This window comes from Schistocerca cancellata, chromosome 4 (assembly GCF_023864275.1).
Source record: "Schistocerca cancellata isolate TAMUIC-IGC-003103 chromosome 4, iqSchCanc2.1, whole genome shotgun sequence".
NCBI classification, from domain to species: domain Eukaryota; kingdom Metazoa; phylum Arthropoda; class Insecta; order Orthoptera; family Acrididae; genus Schistocerca; species Schistocerca cancellata.
This window is the reverse complement of record NC_064629.1, coordinates 176,852,104-176,871,270: the sequence shown is the minus strand read 5'-3', so window position 1 is coordinate 176,871,270 and position 19,167 is coordinate 176,852,104. Positions and strand designations below refer to the sequence as shown.

At 44.6% G+C, this 19,167-nt stretch overlaps 1 protein-coding gene across 6 annotated transcripts in view; it reads left to right on the top strand.

Annotated features, from left to right (window-relative positions):
* LOC126185177 (inositol hexakisphosphate and diphosphoinositol-pentakisphosphate kinase) overlaps positions 1-19,167 on the top strand; it is a 578,601-nt gene that overhangs the window by 122,808 nt on the left and 436,626 nt on the right. For 5 of the 6 annotated variants that reach the window (XM_049928024.1, XM_049928027.1, XM_049928022.1 and 2 more), the window contains exon 2: positions 8,377-8,574. In XM_049928024.1, coding sequence (XP_049783981.1) covers positions 8,410-8,574 — 165 coding nt within the window. In that variant the 5' untranslated portion in view covers positions 8,377-8,409. Of the gene's footprint in view, positions 1-8,376; positions 8,575-19,167 lie in introns of those variants that run through there. The other variant, XM_049928025.1, reaches the window with a different exon arrangement.

Below are 19,167 nucleotides of genomic sequence, written 5' to 3'. Positions count from 1 at the left end.
AGACACTTCACTGAGGTGCACAGAACTTTCTCAGCCATTGACATTTCCATTTCCAGCCTTTGTCTTCTTCCATCCATCCTCTGGAGGGTCCATGATAACGTGTGTCACAGTGACCTCTTCCCGATTTTCCTGTCCTCAGCATCATTTCCCTGGATGCCTGCTCAGATCAGCTCCCAACAAGGCTGACTGGGATGCTTTGGCCTCTGCTGTCGATCTTGACTCCCCCCTGCATTGATATATTGATGAGGCAGACCATAATATATCAGCATTTGATTTAGCGATCCCCTGGTCCTCAGGCTTGCCGCGACGGCTGTGACTTCTTGGTCGCCAGAAATAGCAGAGGCCATTAGAGATTGTACATGGGATTTCCAATGCCATAAGCGGCATCCATTGATGGAACACTTCGTTGCCTTTAAGTGGCTCCGTCCCTGTGCTCACCACATAATAAAGAAATGGAAGCGACACTGCTGGGAATGGTATGTTTCAATTATTGGACCATGTATATCTCCTTTGCAGGTTTAGGCTAAAATAAGAGATCTCTACAGATACCAGACACTTGCAGATGTACCTAGTATTACCTTGAATGGCACTGTCTACACTGAGCAAGATGCCGTCGCTGAACATATCCCACTGCATTATGCTCAAGCCTCAGCATCTGAGAATTATCTGCCTTTCATGTTCTAAAACAGTGGGGGGAGTGAAAGCACTTATCTTTCGCTACAAACCACATGGAGCCCTATAATGCTCCTCTCAGTGAGTGGGAATTCGTCAGTGTGCTAGCTCACTACCCTGATACAGCCCCATGGTTGGTTTCCACAACCAAATGTTCAAGCAGTGGGTTGTCACCATCATATCCTTGATGTCTTTAATTGCATCTGAAGCGAGGGCGACTTCCTGTTACAATGGCGAGAAAGCATCATTGTCCCAGTACAGAAAGCAGGTAAACACCCTTTAGAAAAGGACAGTTGTCACCCAGTAAGTCTCACCAATGTTCTCTGTATGTTGCTTGAACACTTGGTGAGCTGGTGGGTGTGTTGGCTCCTTGGGTTTCGAGGTCTTCTTGCACTGCCCCCCCAAACAGAACTTTACCTCGATGACCAACTACTCAGTGCGGTGGAGACATTACTTTTTAGGACTTGTCTTCGATTCTCAGTGGACATGGGTTCGCCATCTTCGGCAGCTTAAGCGATAGTGCTGGCCACAACTTTATAGGCTTCACTGCCTGAGTAACGCCAGCTGGGGTGCAGATTGCACTGCACTGCTGCAGCTTTGCAAAGCCCCGATACAATCCCACCTCGATTATGGGAGTCTGGCCTACAGATTGGCATCGCCCTCAGCGTTGCGGATAATGGATCCGACACACCACTGTTGGGATAGGCTTGGGACAGAACCCTTTCGGACTAGGTCTGTGGGCAGCATACTCATGGAGGCTGGGGTCCCTCCATTGTGAATCAGGTGCCAACAACAGTCTGTCAGTTTCGCTACCCACATTCGCAGCTCCCCTAAGCATCCGAACTACTGTCTACTCTGTTCAAATGTGGTAATCCATCTCTCACAATGATGACTCAGATCACAGATTACGATTGTAACCTGCAGCCGGTCTGTCCTCTCTGAACTTTATTTCCTCTTCCACCTGTCCTCTGGACCCACTCAGATACACTCCTTTGGTGAAGCTACAGCTTTGTCTTGACCTATCCCAAGGTCTGAAAAACTCAGTTCATCATAAGGCCCCCCACTGCCAATTTTCTCCATCCTTTGCGCATCCCAAGGTTCAGTAGTAGTCTACCCTGATGGCTCTGTGGTTACTGGTCATGTGGCTTTGTTTATACTCACACGAGACATACTGAACTGCACTCCTCACTAGGCATCTCTCGTGATCTTGAGCATGTCCGCTCCTGCGCTGGTGATTTCTTTCTCATCTGGAGTGACTCCTTGAGCAGTTTGCAAGCTCTCAACCAGTGCATCCCTCGCCATCCGTGGTAATTCCTATCGAAGATTCCCTGAAGTGTGGACAGTGAGTGACGACGTTCGTCTGAACCCCAGATCATGTCGGGATCTCAGGCAGTGAAACCCTCTGATAGCATGGCCAAACTGGATACCAGTAAACTGACTATTCAGATCGGTATTCCGGAAACAGACCACCAATCAGTATCATGCCGTACCTGGAATACGGAATGGGTCACTCTGACTTCACCAAACTAACTACAGGTAATAAAGGAGACCAGAAATCTGTGGAGGTCCTCCATGCAGGACTGTCAGAAGGACTCTACTGTCGTTTGCTGGATCTGCATCAGCCATACTTGGCTGAATCATGGTCATCCCCTCTGTACTGAGGACCTCCCCCCCCCCCCCCCCCCCCATTGTCATTGTGGCTCTCGTTTAACTGTGGTCCAAATTTTGCTGGACTGTCCCAATCTTAATCTCCCTGACTCGCTACACCCAGGTGTTAGGAGAGAATGCCTCAATGGCTGACTTAGTTTTACGTTATATTCGTGCAGCGTGATTTCACTACTCTTTTTAAGGGGGTGCCAGTTGATCTTATCGGCCCTTTGAGGGTTTGGCGGAACCTGTTGCCTCTTATGCCCACACCGGACGGCAGCTGTCTGGGCTTCGTGGTCCAGCGCAGTCCTCACACTACCTGCCCTTTTACTCTTCCTCCTTTCTCTTTAGCATGATCTGTCCAACTTGTTCATGTTTTGTCTGCCTGTGCTTTTCTTGGCCTGCCTGTGTTGCTAGTCTTTCCAAGGCAAACTCTGTTTGAATGGAGTACCTCTGGTAAGGGATTGGGGCTGTATGTCCCCTCATTGCACTCTGCTTTCAGGGTCTTCTGGCTGCTCCCTAGATGAGGTACCTTGCTTGACTTTCTTCCTCTGTCTCTCTTATTTTTATCCCTTATCTCAGCTTCACTGCCATTGGTAGACCTTGGGGTTCACTTCCCTTGAGTTTTGCATGATAGGCTTTTTCTGATTTTCAGTCATTTAGACCTGTATGGTCGAGGTCGCTGTATGTTGGTCGCTTTAACCAACCAACCAACCAACCAAGACCATATTTAAGCCTGGTAAGGACAAACACCGCGCCATTTCTCACCAGCTGTGTTTCCAAGGTGATGGAACACATGATTCCTGGAAGACCAGTATGGCTCCAATCTAATTATGTACTAACCACTGCACAATGATTATTCCGAGTACACCGTATTGCAGTTGACCATCTCTTCCCTTTTTCAACCCATGTCATGAACAGTTTTCTGCAGAAATGCCGGACTGTTGTCAATTTTTGATTTGGAGATAGCTTGGGAAGCCTACGACGCCTGCTGGAGGACTAATATTCTCCGTAATTCACGCTCGTGGGGCTTCTGTGGCCGTCTGTCCCGTTTCCTTTAGGAATTTTTAAAAAATTGAGTTTGCAAGGTACGCCTTGTCAGACACCTTTGTCCAGGACAATGCGGTGCCTCAAGGCTGTGTCCTGGGTGTCATAATCTTTGCTGTAGCCATTAACTCTATTATGGACTGTCTCCTGCCAGGAATCTCAGCTCACTTTTTGCCGATGACTTGCCATCTATTGCAGTTCTCCACGGACTTGTTTCCTTGAGTAGTGTCTTCAGCATTGCTTTGATCGCTTTTACTCATGGAGCATCGAGAGTGGCTTATGATTTCCACTGGCCAAACTGTTTGTATGAATTTTTGGCGAAACATTGGGTTTCTTCCACTGTCGTTACATCTAGGGCATGTTGCTCTTCCATTCACTGTAACTACGGAATTCCTGAGGTTCATGCTTGGTAGGAAACTTTCTTGGTCCTCCCATGTGTCGTACCTGGCCGCGCAATGTACCTAGTTCCTCAGTGTCCTACATGTCTTAAGTGGTACTTCCTGGGGAACGGGTCAAACCATCCTCCTCCATTTACACCAATTCCTTCTTCGTTGTAAACTTGACAACGGGTGTTTCGTTTATTCATCTGCACGTCCGTCCATCTTATACTGTCTTAACACAATCTACCATCGTGGAATACATTGGCCACCAACACCTTTTGCAGTAGCCTGGTTGAGTGTGTCTATGCAGCAACTGCTGAACTATCACTGTCATACCAGCATCCACATGCCACTTGTCTTCCGTGCCTAGCCACTCATCTTATGCCCCCTTTGTCTATGGCTTCCTTCTTCTCTGTTACCTCCTGGAGTCTGCTTTTGGCTGTTGGTCCTACAGTTTAGCTTCAAGATACCTCCCACATTCTCAGTGGGTGTGAGCCCTTCACTGCCTTGGCTTCACGGGGCAACCCTTGTTCACCTTGGACTACATTTGCTTCCCAAGGACACTACTCGAAATTCAATCTATTGCTGTAAGTTTCTCGACCTTCGCTCACAACTTAGTGATAGCACCTTTGTGTACACTGGTGGTTCTAAGACTGACCGCAATGTTGGGTGTGCCTTCGTTATTGACATCGACAATTTTCGATATCGGCATCCAGAACAGTACTCGATTTTTGCAGCAGAGCTTTTCACCCTCTTTCAGGCCACCCAGTACATCCAGCAAGCCAGGCTTTTTAATTGTCATATTCTCCGATTGTCTCAGCGACCTTCAGAGCCTCTGTGTGCTGTACACACTCCATCCCTTAGTGCAACGGGTCCAAGAAACCTTGCACTTGCTCACTGTTGACAGAGCCACCGTGATGTTCATGTGGGTTCCTGGCCAAGTCGGTCTGATGGAAAATGAGGCCACTGATGATGCAGCCAAGGCTGCAGTCCTCTTACCTTGGCCTGCTAGCTCTTCTGTTCCCGTGGATGATCTCTGTGTTGCTGTCTGTTGGCAGTTGGTGTCACTTTGGCATTACCACTGGTCTTCTCTTCACGGGAACAAGCTCCGGGGAATTAAACTTCCCCCAACGGTTTGACTGACCACCTCTCGGCCCTCTCATCGCAAGATCATTTTAGTTAGCATTTTAGCTATTTGTGTCTGACTAAGGTACAATCTATTTGTGTCAGAATAAGGTACAATAAACTGTGTATCATATTTGTTCCAATTATTTGTGAATTAAACTGTTTCCAAATTTTGGCTACTTGTCACTGATGAACTTGTTATTGGACTGGATCACACACTAACCCACTACACACTGCCTGGAGCACTCATCAACATTAAGTCAATAACCCCAACAGAATTATAAACATTAAAGATTTTTTACCTTCGTGCTTCAACTTACGCTGTATTGTCCTCACACTAGACATGTTACAAACCAGTCCCATTATCAACTAGTATATATACACAGGGTGTACGTAAAGTCCGAGAACACTTTATTTGTTGCACAAGAACCAAACATTGCACAGATGTCATAATACGTATTGCATTTTGAAGAGAAGCTCTGAAAGTTTAATTCTTTCTTTCTGCCTTTTTTTTTTTTTTTTTTTTTTTTTTTTTACAAACATTCGATATTCAAATCATGAGTGACGCGGCAGACTTCAATACGGTAATCGAATTCTTGCCATGCCCGTCCCAGCTTGGCATCGTCGACTGTGGCTGTCGCTTCCCGTATTCTCTCCCGGAGCTCTGCTACATCACGTGGTAGAGGCGGCACTTAAACCAGATCTTTAATGTGTCCTCACAGAAGAAAGTCACACGGAGTGAGATCTGGTGATCGGAGAGGCCATTTCATGAAACAGTTGTCTCCTTCTGTAGCACGGCCGATCCATCGATACGGCAGCTCCGTCTTCAGGTACCCACGAACTTCACGATGAAAATGGGTTGGAGCCCTATCCTGCTGAAAGATGGAGAGTCTGATTGCATTTGAAGCATCAGCCATTGCTGCAACATGTTCAAGTATCAATATCAAGTGACAGTGCTCTCAGGGAAGAAGAACTGGACTCGCAATCGGGAGGACGACGGTTCAATCCCGTCTCCGGCCATCCTGATTTAGGTTTTCCGTGATTTCCCTAAATCGTTTCAGGCAAATGCCGGGATGGTTCCTTTGAAAGGGCACGGCCGATTTCCTTCCCAATCCTTCCCTAACCCGAGCTTGCGCTCCGTCTCTAATGACCCCGTTGTCGACGGGACGTTAAACACTAACCACCACCACCATCAGGGAAGAAGAATGGCCCGTACAGTTTTCGGCGTGACAAGGAACAAAAAACATTTACCTTTGGGGAATCACACTCAACTTCAGTGCATTTGTGTGGATGCTTTGTACCCCAGATTTGACAATTATGCCTGTTAACTTACCCATTAGTGTGAAAAGTGGCCTTGTCACTAAAAATTAAACAATCAATAATTCCATCCCCATCGTCATTCAATTGTAACTGCGAACAATACTTAAAACGCTTGTCTTTGGCGTCGTCATTGAGCTGCTGCACTAGCTCCAATTTGAATGGTTCCAAAGACAGCTTCTGTCGCAGGACTTTCCACACAGTCACTGGAGTCATTTCCAGTTCACGGGATGCACGACGCACCGATTACTTTGGACTCCTTATGAATATCTCTTGTACGCGTTCCACGTTCACTTAACTCACACTGGGACGTCCGCTTCTCTTTGCCGGGCACAAGCAACCCGTCGTAATGAATTTGTTGTGCCGGTGGTAAATGGCCTTCCTTGTTGGTGGCTTCTAACCGTACTTGGTTCTAAACATCCGTTGAACAGCTGTAGCACACTTGTTTTGTCGAACAACAGAAAGCTCGCTGCGCATCTGAACTCGCTATGTTTGTGACTAGCACTGATTATCGGCAAATTACCAACCTACACTGTGGCGGTATACATGAAAAAAAAACTTCCAGGGTTTCTCTTCAAAGTGACATATGTATCGTATCTGTACAATGTTTGGTTGTTGTGCAATAAATAATTGCAAGTGTTCCCGGACTTTATGTACACCTCGTATATCAACTATTATATAGATTGCCCACATACTCATTAAACACTGTAATTTGAATTGCCAGCTATTTGTTTGAGGGGACTTCCAAAAGTAAGCTACATGACATCCCTTGCTAAGACCATAACGCAACAAGAGTGTCAAATGTTCTATGTTTCTGCGGACATGGCTCTGCTGCAGTACCGATAAAGGTGCATCACAGTGTGGCAGTGAAATGACGTAGCAACAAGAAGTGTACTCCATATTTGAAGTATGTGGGACAGTATGATTATTATGAGTAAAAAGATGCAAACAGATCCAGTGTGAAATTCTGGCAGTATATGGACGAAATGAAATGTCGCATCCAGTCATAGGGAAATGGTGCCGAAAATTCGACCAAGACCGAACAAATGGAGTTGATGCCAGTCGGGAAGTAAGGCCATCAACGTTGACCACAGCTGATAATGTGGAGGCATTCGTGGGTCCGATTTCCAGCAATCGTTGATTTTCCAATGATGAGCACTTTAGTGGCTCAGTAACTGAGGAACGGATTTCTATTGTCGAGGAATTGAATGGTGTGTAGAACTTCCTGGCTGCTCTTTACAGAGATTTGGTAACTATATTGAAAAAATAGGCCCATATATCTGTGTCGCTTTGAAGTATAGTGTAGCATTCAGGACAAGTTATTTGGCCTGCCTTAATAATGTAGAACTTACTTTTGGGACTCCCTTCATAAATATGCGAGTCAACCCTCTCCACTGGCGCCCTCCCCCCACCTTTCGATTGACCCGTAACTCATGCTAGTCAGGTAGCATGCTAAGAAGAGAGAGATCACCCCCCCCCCCCCCCCCCTACTTAAAGTTCCTTCTCACAAAGTTTGCTCATGTGAAAATGCTGATTGACGCCATTAAAATGTAGGATCGCCTATTGTGTCCACTGGTTTAATGAGGTGCATGAACACGCTAGAAAACATCAAACACTATAGAGGGATTCAAACGTAAGGGTATTTTATTTACAACATATTTGATATAAAACATACGTAACTTTGTATCCTGTAGTCTCTCTCTCTCTCTCTCTCTCTCTCTCTCTCTCTCTCTCTCTCTCACACACACACACACACACACACACACACACACACACACACACAGAGAGAGAGAATGTTCACCTAGCCTGACCTTTCAGTTGTCCGAGAAGTTCATCTCATTATCGCAAAAAAGCGATGTTAAAAAAATCTAAAAAATACTTTTACGCAGAAAAAAAAATTTGAATCTGTCATGCGATGAACACCCATACTCACTAATACAGTCAAACATATAAAGTTTAAATTTTATAGTATCTGCTTGAAATAACTCCTCGCAATAACATAGAGGCAGCAAAGAAAGTTAAAACAGTTATAGAGGAAATTTTGAACTCATAAAGCAGCTAGATATTCTCCCCAATGGCTTTCTTAAGTCTTTAATGTTAAAGAAGTGTAGAAAACAAATTTGTGAAAACTGTTGTACATTCATGATACAAAGATTTTCCATGTCTATTAATGTTTACGTTTGTTCAGGTTACATGGCTCAGCCCGTGAGCAGTCCCAACCATGTCATATACTGAGCTCGAACATGGTTACCAGGGGCTGAGAAATTCAAGGAATCCTCTTTATTGCGAAGAACCAGAAGGTGCTGGTGGTGGTGGTGCTGGTGGTGGGGTTGGTGTTGGCGTTGGTGTTAGTGCTGGTGGTGGAGTTAGAGCTGTGAAAACGTGGGTAAGTGTCAACAATTTTTTTACTGTCGCAATACAATTAAATATATAATAAATAGTAGATAAGTAATTGTTATGAAGTTAGGAATACCTCATGGAATTACTCAACATTTTATGTAGAATTTACATGTAATTAATGCATTTTTTAAAATCTGAAAGTTGTTAATTACTTGTTATTCCATCTTCCTATTGGGTGCTTCACTGGTGATCACTAAACAACTATTTCAAATCTAGACATTTATCAGTTAAGGAAACTTGATAAGTAATACAGTGAAAATCATGTAAATCAACAGAGTAAAATAAGAAATAGAAACTAATATTTGGGTAGAAGGCTTACTAACGTGAGTAGAGTACAATGATTTGTAGTTGAAAATTGTGTATGATATTATTCAACATCAAACTCTGCTGTAAAATGATACACTGTATGGTGACAGTTTTGCTTCTTTCTACTTTCAGCCCTTCTTGGGATCATGTGCCAATTTCAAATCTTTATCTTTCTTTGTTCCTTTCTTTTTCTTCTTGTGTCTTTCATTGTTTCAATGTTATTCTTTTTCATTTTTTCAGACCATTTTCTGTTTGTTTTCTAGTCATTCTGGCCTTTTAGACCTTTCATTTTTGAAACTTCCCCCTAAACATTTCTCTCCATTACTATTATATCTTCATGTACGTATATACTCTGCAAGTCACTATACAGTGCATGGCAGATGGTATCTTGTGAAGCTGTTATACTCAAATTAAAATTACTTTACGACTGACATTTCAGCGAATAGAATGGTAGGGGCCAGCCGCCATCCAGTCATAGTTCGTTCTCGAGCACCACGTGCTTGCTGTATTGTCATTTTTGTAGGTACCAGGTGGCTGAAATTGAAGTGCAGATACTAACAGAGGCTCCTTTTGCACTGTAATTGTCGTATAGCAGCAAAAAATGGTAGGTATGCTAATTATTAATCTTCTAATTGTTAATCTTGAACAGATTTAAGCTGGAAGATAATGGGTCCAATTTTGGCCACCAGGTGCAAATCTGGCACTGTGATTGCAGGAAAAATGTTTCCCTACATAACGGATTAGGAACTGGTTGTGGGCAGAACAGGTTAAACAACTGAAAAGGGCATAATGTTGATTTTATTATTAACCCTCTTGCATGAAAACAATGGCTTCTGCACAGCTGCACTCTTCCAAAGCAGGAATCACATGCTGTACAAGGTCGTCTTGAGAATGTGCGGATGTCACAGAACACCTCTAAGTGTGTTCTCTTAAAAGAAGATCGGACTGAGAATAAAGGTACTTACGAATCCACAACACAAAGTCACATACGGTGAGTGCAGTGGCTCTTCATGCATAACACGTGCTTTGATAGTACCCCAGCATCAACTATTCACTGTACCATGTAGTGTACAATGTACAGTCGTGGACAAAGGAGCGAGACCTCTCGCCTTTTAGTTATGCTGAGCCGCACAGCTTTTAAGTCTTCTACACAGCATAACAGGCAAGGCGACGAAGTGCTATCAACATACTATGCACAGGCGTGAAACTGAAAAACTATCCGAACTTTGTCAGACTATTTTCAGTCATGCGTAAGACTATATTAATGCTGATTAGTGTGTTAAACACAACACGTAAATATAAGATATAAATGAAAGAAGAAACGCTAATTAATATGGACTGTACCAATAAAAATGAATTTCAGCTTATCGAGATAACTGTTGTAGTAAGGCAAAGTACCCCATATCGTTACGAAATAGCAAGATATTATGCGCATTCGGTGGCGAAACGGTCTGTGTCAACGTTCAATGCGTGAAGATTCGTAACGAAATTCAGTTAAAAATCAATCAGTGGCACACGTAAGTCAATTCCATTATTGACAGAAGCGCAAAAAGTAGGCAGTAACAAGCATAAAATTGTACAAGAGTTTCATATTGACATCCACAGGGCGTCGGTACAGAATAAAGGTAGCAATAAAACGTATTGGGGGCGCGATAATTTCTTAAAATTGCTTTACTGATAGTCTATCTGCCTCCATCGAGATTAGAACTGAAAACAAACCAGACCTGCCTTGCAGTAGCAAACACCTTTCACTACGCTAGCAGACAACCCAGGCAAACAGCCCTCTATTATTACCCCAGACATGAATAAGCCGGAAATTTTGCAATGAAAATGACAAAATGATCTGAGTTTCTGTTGCACATAGCTTTCTGGACTCAAAAAACATTAATTTTCTACCTTTATTTCACCGCTTATGTGACAATGAAAGATGACCGTCAAACCTCCTTGCCTAGGGACGCCAGATGAAAGTTGATGTCGTCAAGCCCTGAATGAAAATTGCTCAACGGATAACTGGGGAGGGGAGCGTGAGAGCGATACCTAGAGAGCCTACCCTTTCTGTACGATACTTGGCAAGGGGTTGGAGGGCTCACACACTGATGTGTGGGTCTCTGCATTCTATATCTTTTATTTTAAATGAATTCCTTTAACTTGACTCCAATGTGATTTTTAGGGTATGTTAAAGATTGATGACAATTAATTACCTATTTATTTTAAACATTATCACTAGACTTTAGAGCCATTGCAGCAATTGTTCCAGTTTACAGATATTACAATTTTACAACTTACAGCTCGGGTACATTATATACTAAGCTGCACGCACATTCCTACGGGCAAGACGGAATTATGTACACCACCAAAGTCTCCCAATGTTTTACATGGGACATCCACTATGTGAGGAGGATAACGGGCAAACTGGGGACCAGATACATTAACACACGGGGTCAAATTTCCGAAATTAAACGAGAACATTCATTTCCTTGCACAATCGGAAGCTGGAAATAAAAGAATTGGTGCAAATATTCAAATACCTCTCTTTCACGTGTGAACATCGAGACAGACGCACTGAAGGCATGTCTGCTCACTTACCCGTCTTCTGGAACACCCCCAGAATATCGCGGGCACCCAGAGGTCTCCCTGGGCCCCGGTGGAGGGGATGGTCGAACGACTTGGCCGTGACCAACCTCTTCACCTCAAATCTTGTGACACTGGAACGTCTTTGACTTTTACCTGCCTGTGATGTCTCTCTGATCCCCTACCCAGGAGTAAGGTTGGCACTACTATACTGCAGAACGACTTCCCAACTAAGATTTGGCCACGCTTTATGGAAAGGTGTAAAGAGGATTAGGAAAGTTCATGTGCAGATTCACATTCACGTACAAGAAGTGCATAGTACTCGACACATGTAAATATGTGTTATGAAGCCTGATACATTTCTTTCCACCCGTCCACATGGATTCTGTTGCACCCGCTGCCGGCCGCGTCGTGCAATAAAATTGGTGGCGGAGCCCACTCCGTTTGTCTTTCCCGGTGCGAGCGAGCAGCGAAGCCTGTTGCTACTGTACCGTTTCATCACCCCATGCGTGGATGGAAAGAAATGATTGCAAACAATAGTTTGTGCTGTAGAAAAGGTTAAAAAAAATTTGCAACGTCCTGCTCTCTGGCATGAACGAATATTCTCGCTACGAGCGGAGCAAATATGGGACCACTTGGCATAAGGAGGTGGCATTTAAACAACATAGCAAGTGAATAACATAGGAAATGTCTAAATTAACATCCTAGCCAAACAGGTGATGACCATTCAAAATCATTCATCTTGTGATGAAAATATCAGTCGAAATGAACCACAGAAATGTCATTTGTAAAATCAGATGGTGCTGCCATGCACATGTAAAAGTCCAAGTGAAAAGTGCAAGATCAACAAACAAATGCAATAATGTTAAAAAAATTAATGAAAGAAATTACGTTAAAATGAGCCAAAGAAGTGTCATTTGCAAAATCAAATGGTGCTGACATACACCTAAAAATGTAAGTGAAAAGTGCAAAATCAACAAATCATTGCGATGATACTAAAATAATTAAGTAATGCATGAAATTGAGTGTGTTCATTGGAAAACCATTAATGTAGTAATGATAACGTCGTAATCTGTCAATAAACCTGTGATTGACTAGTGGAATTAGCCAAGAAAGCTGTGCACCTTTGTCCTTGATTGGAGGAGATGACGTGTCTGCTTCCCATTGACTTATACTGGAATTTCCCGAATAGGGCTAGAATGAAATGTTGACAGGTTAACTCAACTGCTAAAATGCAAAGTCCATAGACAGCAAATTATACACTCCTGGAAATGGAAAAAAGAACACATTGACACCGGTGTGTCAGACCCACCATACTTGCTCCGGACACTGCGAGAGGGCTGTACAAGCAATGATCACACGCACGGCACAGCGGACACACCAGGAACCGCGGTGTTGGCCGTCGAATGGCGCTAGCTGCGCAGCATTTGTGAACCGCCGCCGTCAGTGTCAGCCAGTTTGCCGTGGCATACGGAGCTCCATCGCAGTCTTTAACACTGGTAGCATGCCGCGACAGCGTGGACGTGAACCGTATGTGCAGTTGACGGACTTTGAGCGAGGGCGTATAGTGGGCATGCGGGAGGCCGGGTGGACACTTCAAACACTTTGTTACAGGAAATGTTCAAAATGTCCTCCGTTAGCGAGGATACATGCATCCACCCTCCGTCGCATGGAATCCCTGATGCGCTGATGCAGCCCTGGAGAATAGCGTATTGTATCACAGCCGTCCACAATACGAGCACGAAGAGTCTCTACATTTGGTACCGGGCTTGCGTAGACAAGAGCTTTCAAATGCTCCCATAAATGAAAGTCAAGAGGGTTGAGGTCAGGAGAGCGTGGAGGCCATGGAATTGGTCCGCGTCTACCAATCCATCGGTCACCGAATCTGTTGTTGAGAAGCGTACGAACACTTCGACTGAAATGTGCAGGAGCTCCATCGTGCATGAACCACATGTTGTGTCGTACTTGTAAAGGCACATGTTCTAGCAGCACAGGTAGAGTATCCCGTATGAAATCATGATAGCGTGCTCTATTGAGCGTAGGTGGAAGAACATGGGGCCCAATCAAGACATCACCAACAATGCCTGCCCAAACGTTCACAGAAAATCTGTGTTGATGACGTGATTGCACAACTGCGTGCGGATTCTCGTCAGCCCACACATGTTGATTGTGAAAATTTACAATTTGATCACGTTGGAATGAAGCCTCATCCGTAAAGAGAACATTTGCGCTGAAATGAAGATTGACACATTGTCGGATGAACCATTCGCAGAAGTGTACCCGTGGAGGCCAATCAGCTGCTGATAGTGCATGCACACGCTGTACATGGTACGGAAACAGCTGGTTCTCCCGTAGCACTCTCCACACAGTGACGTGGTCAACTTTACCTTGTACAGCAGCAACTTCTCTGACGCTGACATTAGGGTTATCGTCAACTGCACGAAGAATTGCCTCGTCCATTGCAGGTGTCCTCGTCGTTCTAGGTCTTCCCCAGTCGCGAGTCATAGGCTGGAATGTTCCGTGCTCCCTAAGACGCCGATCAATTGCTTCGAACGTCTTCCTGTCGGGACACCTTCGTTTTGGAAATCTGTCTCGATACAAACGTACCGCGCCACGGCTATTGCCCCGTGCTAATCCAACATGAAATGGGCATCTGTCAACTCCGCATTTGTAAACATTGCACTGACTGCAAAACCAAGTTCGTGATGAACACTAACCTGTTGATGCTACGTACTGATGTTTGATGCTAGTACTGTAGAGCAATGAATCGCATGTCAACACAAGCACCGAAGTCAACATTACCTTCCTTCAATTGGGCCAACTGGCGGTGAATCGAGGAAGTACAGTACATACTGACGAAACTAAAATGAGCTCTAACATGGAAATTAAGCGTTTCCGGACCCATGTCCACATAACATTAGAGAGAGAGAGAGAGAGAGAGAGAGAGAGAGAGAGAGAGAAAGAGAGAGAGAGAGAGAGAGAGAAACGCTTTAGCTCCTCTCTGGGAGCCTTATTTCACTCGTCAACACGTAAATAACCACATATACAAAATAATACACAAGTACACAAACACACATAGAAATGAACTCGTTGACACCCTATTATTCTGCAGTTTTGTCACACGGTAGTTTCACTGGGTATTTCTGTTGGTGCTGGGGTGGACGTTTCTTCTAAAGGCGGCTTGGAGGATGGGCTACTAGGGAACCACAACACTGAAATAGGGAGCTGGCGGCGGCGTTGAGTGTAACGTCCGTTGTCTCGCTCAGGTTGTTTTCTCTATACAGCAGCCCACAACGTTGCTTCTCGCCCAGTTCCATCTCCTGCTGTACTGTAACGACGCGTATGACTCAATGATTTTTTTGTTGGAAATATGACCATGCGCAGACTTCATCACCTACGTCGTTTACAAAACACTTCAAAAAATTATTTAAATTCTTTTAAAGTTCTCTATAAAAGATTCTTGAACGAAACTGTAATTAAAACACCTTCAGTTGAGTCGTTTGTGCAAAATTACTTCACTCAGTCCAACTGGTTTGCGCAAACTTTTGAAATTTATATGTCGTTTGTTTCTTCTTGGAAATTATATTCTTGCAAGTTATCTTATTTTTCCCATATTAAAACCAGACTGTAAAACCTTTAGGATTCAAATAATTGAAAGCAAACTCTTCTGAAAATTAATATCTTGGAAAAATTCAGTAATAATTCTTCGTCAGTATAACTCTTCATAAATAATTCTCGAACACGTATTTAAGCTTTAGAGCATACACTGTTTTACTGTCTTCGTATATGCTTCATACAGGTGTGAACACCAGACTCAACAAAACAGAACTGAACAAAATACAACATGAACTAAACATTCTGTGACGTCATTACAATGGAAAATTACAGATTTTATTCATTTGAATGTTGGAGGTTCGACGCAACAACCCGGTCACAGGATCTTCTGCTGCCCTTTGGCCGTTGACCCGCGACGTCTAGTGGCTAGCAATTTTCTTTCTGGTTCCGGCAGTGAAGATGCTGTTTGCACGAGTTGCGCTGCTCTCTCCAAACATGAAACGTACAAAACAAAAATACAAAACTTTAAATATTTTACAAACATAACAAAATATTACAAACACATAAACAAAACACTAAATTAAACTTATATTTACCTGCAAACTGAGCTGATCCTTGTGGATGGGCGACGCTTTAATTTCGCGTCCCATTACACTGCGTCCATACAATGGGTGTGGTTCGACGTTGTAGATTTGCAGGACATCGCTGTTCGTCGGCCCTGTCTCGTTATCGACAAGCCAGCGTGGCAGTTGTCTGTATATTGTGGAGGGATGCGTCTGGCGACACACGCCCCCCTCTTTGCCGCATCGTCTCGTGATTGCTATCAGCTGGTGCGTGTGGTATTGGCGACACGCCCCCTTCTGCTGGTACGCGTCAGTGGTGGGACACGCCCCCTTCTGCTGGTACGCGTCAGTGGTGAGACACGCCCCCTTCTGGTACGCGTCAGTGGTGAGACACGCCCCCTTCTGGTACGCGTCAGTGGTGAGACACGCCCCCTTCTGGTACGCGTCAGTGGTGAGACACGCCCCCTTCTTCTCGTGCTGCGTACCAGTGGTGAGACGCGCGCCCTTCTGCGTCGCATCATCTCGTGGTCGCTGCCAGCTGGTGCGTGTGGTATTGGCGAGACACGCCCCTTTGTTCTGCTGCTGCATGCTAATGGTGAGACACGCCACCTTCTGCGTCCGGTGGCGTCTAATGTTGGTGCGGAGCACGTATGTGTTTCGTGTACCGTCAAACAGCAAGTGGACGCCCTATTTACTGCGCGTCCCCAGTTTGGCGCAGGTGCGCAGCGTTATTCGTTGCCGGGCGTTGAGTGTCTGGTCAGTGGGCGTTGCCTTACTGCAGCGGCCGTCTGGGCGAGAGCCGCGTTGGGTTCGGTGACCTAGCTCGGCATGCGTCACGCGTTCCCTTTCGCTCGTCAGGTGACTGGCGCGGGGAGGGATGCACCGGCTCTCAGCTGGCTACTGCGAGGGTCTCGTAGTGCCGCCGTTGCCGCCTGCGCTGCTGCCGCCCCGACACGCTCGGCGTAGACGCCTGGTGTAGAGAGCCTGTATAGGGATACAGGCTCTCTAGCCTGGTGTGAGCTGGGGTGCCGTGGACTCGCGGCGTACTACCTCCTTGTTACATGTTTCCACAAAGCTTACATATCTTATTTTCTTATATACATAACAAGGCCGTCCAGGCAAGACAAAATTATGTGACTATTCCTAGGTTCCTAAAGCTACAACATTGACCCAAGATAAATATGAACTGATTACTCAATTGACAATAAGCACAGCTAGTCATGAAAGTAATGAAGTTAAAATGGCTGTAGTTATGACCGGTGTCATAGATGTACAGTAATAAATATGTCGTTCAAGACATATAAAACAAATTACTTCTGCCAATGTGGCATGACATTGTTGACAGTTACAACACATACAGGGTGTTACAAAAAGGTACGGTCAAACTTTCAGGAAACATTCCTCACACACAAAGAAAGAAAATATGTGGACATGTGTCCGGAAACGCTTACTTTCCATCTTAGAGTTCATTTTATTACTTCTCTTCAAATCACATTAATCATGGAATGGAAACACACAGCAACAGAACGTACCAGCGTGACTTCAAACACTTTGTTACAGGAAATGTTCAAAATGTCCTCCGTTAGCGAGGATACATGCATCCACCCTCCGTCGCATGGAATCCCTGATGCGCTGATGCAGCCCTGGAGAATGGCGTATTGTATCACAGCCGTCCACAATACGAGCACGAAGAGTCTCTACATTTGGTACCGGGGTTGCGTAGACAAGAGCTTTCAAATGCCCCCATAAATGAAAGTCAAGAGGGTTGAGGTCAGGAGAGCGTGGATGCCATGGAATTGGTCCGCCTCTACCAATCCATCGGTCACCGAATCTGTTGTTGAGAAACGTACGAACACTTCGACTGAAATGTGCAGGAGCTCCATCGTGCATAAACCACATGTTGTGTCGTACTTGTAAAGGCACATGTTCTAGCAGCACAGGTAGAGTATCCCGTATGAAATCATGAGAACGAACTCCATTGAGCGCAGGTGTAAGAACATGGGGCCCAATCGAGACATCACCAACAATGCCTGCCCAAACGATCACAGAAAATCTGTGTTGATGACGTGATTGCACAATTGCGTGCGGATTCTCGTCAGCCCACACTTACAATTTGATCACGTTGGAATGAAGCCTCATCCGTAAAGAGAACATTGGCACTGAAATGAGGATTGACACATTGTTGGATGAACCATTCGCAGAAGTGTACCCGTGGAGGCCAATCAGCTGCTGATAGTGCCTACACACGCTGTACATGGTACGGAAACAGCTGGTTCTCCCGTAGCACTCTCCATACAGTGACGTGGTCAACGTTACCTTGTACGGCAGCAACTTCTCTGACACTGACATTAGGGTTATCGTCAACTGCACGCAGAATTGCCTCGTCCATTGCAGGTGTCCTCGTCGTTCTAGGTCTTCCCCAGTCGCGAGTCATAGGCTGGAATGTTCCGTGCTCCCTAAGACGCCGATCAATTGCTTCGAACGTCTTCCTGTCGGGACACCTTCGTTCTGGAAATCTGTCTCGATACAAACGTACCGCGCCACGGCTATTGCCCCGTGCTAATCCATACATCAAATGGGCATCTGCCAACTCCGCATTTGTAAACATTGCACTGACTACAAAACCACGTTAGTGATGAACACTAACCTGTTGATGCTACGTATTGATGTGCTTGATGCTAGTACTGTAGAGCAATGAGTCGCATGTCAACACAAGCACCAAAGTCAACATTACCTTCCTTCAATTGGGCCAACTGACAGTGAATCGAGGAAGTACAGTACATACTGACGAAACTAAACTGAGCTCTAACATGGAAATTAAGCGTTTCTGGACACATGTCCACATAACGTCTTTTCTTTATTTGTGTGTGAGGAATGTTTCCTTAAAGTTTGTCCGTACCTTTTTGTAACACCCTGTATACATAACAAGGCCGTCAAGGCAAGACAAAATTATTTGACTATTCCTAGGTTCCTAAAGCTACAACATTGACCCAAGATAAATATGAACTGATGTCTCTATTGACAATAAGCACAGCTAGTCATGAAAATATTGAAGTTAAAATGATTCTAGTTATGACCGGTGTGATAGATGTACAATAATAAATACGTCGTTGAAGACATATAAAACAAAATACTTCTGCCAATGTGGTATGACATTGTTGACAGTTACAACACATATACTGGAAATGGATGAAAATGGTATCAGGTGGTTTTGGAAAAATTCCGTCACCAATCCCCCTACTACCAAGAAATATTGAACTGAGCCAACTACTTCTACTCTACTCGACGTAGCATTTAGGCGTGATTACATGAAAAATGCCACTGACTAATACTTAGGCCGACTTCATCGTGTTACTATGCACATGTAATACAAATCACCAACTCGTCTACATGTGTCTAAGATACGTACATGGAGTTACTGTTAAAGGATAAATTAAGCATAAAATTCAGTGGGCGCCCGTTTTACACTAAGGGCAAAACAAAACAAAATATTGTCATGGAACGACACAATACTATACCAACTTTACCACAGTTGTTCTGTGTCGGCCTCTTGAAGGTTTCCACCTGTAATTACATGGTTACCC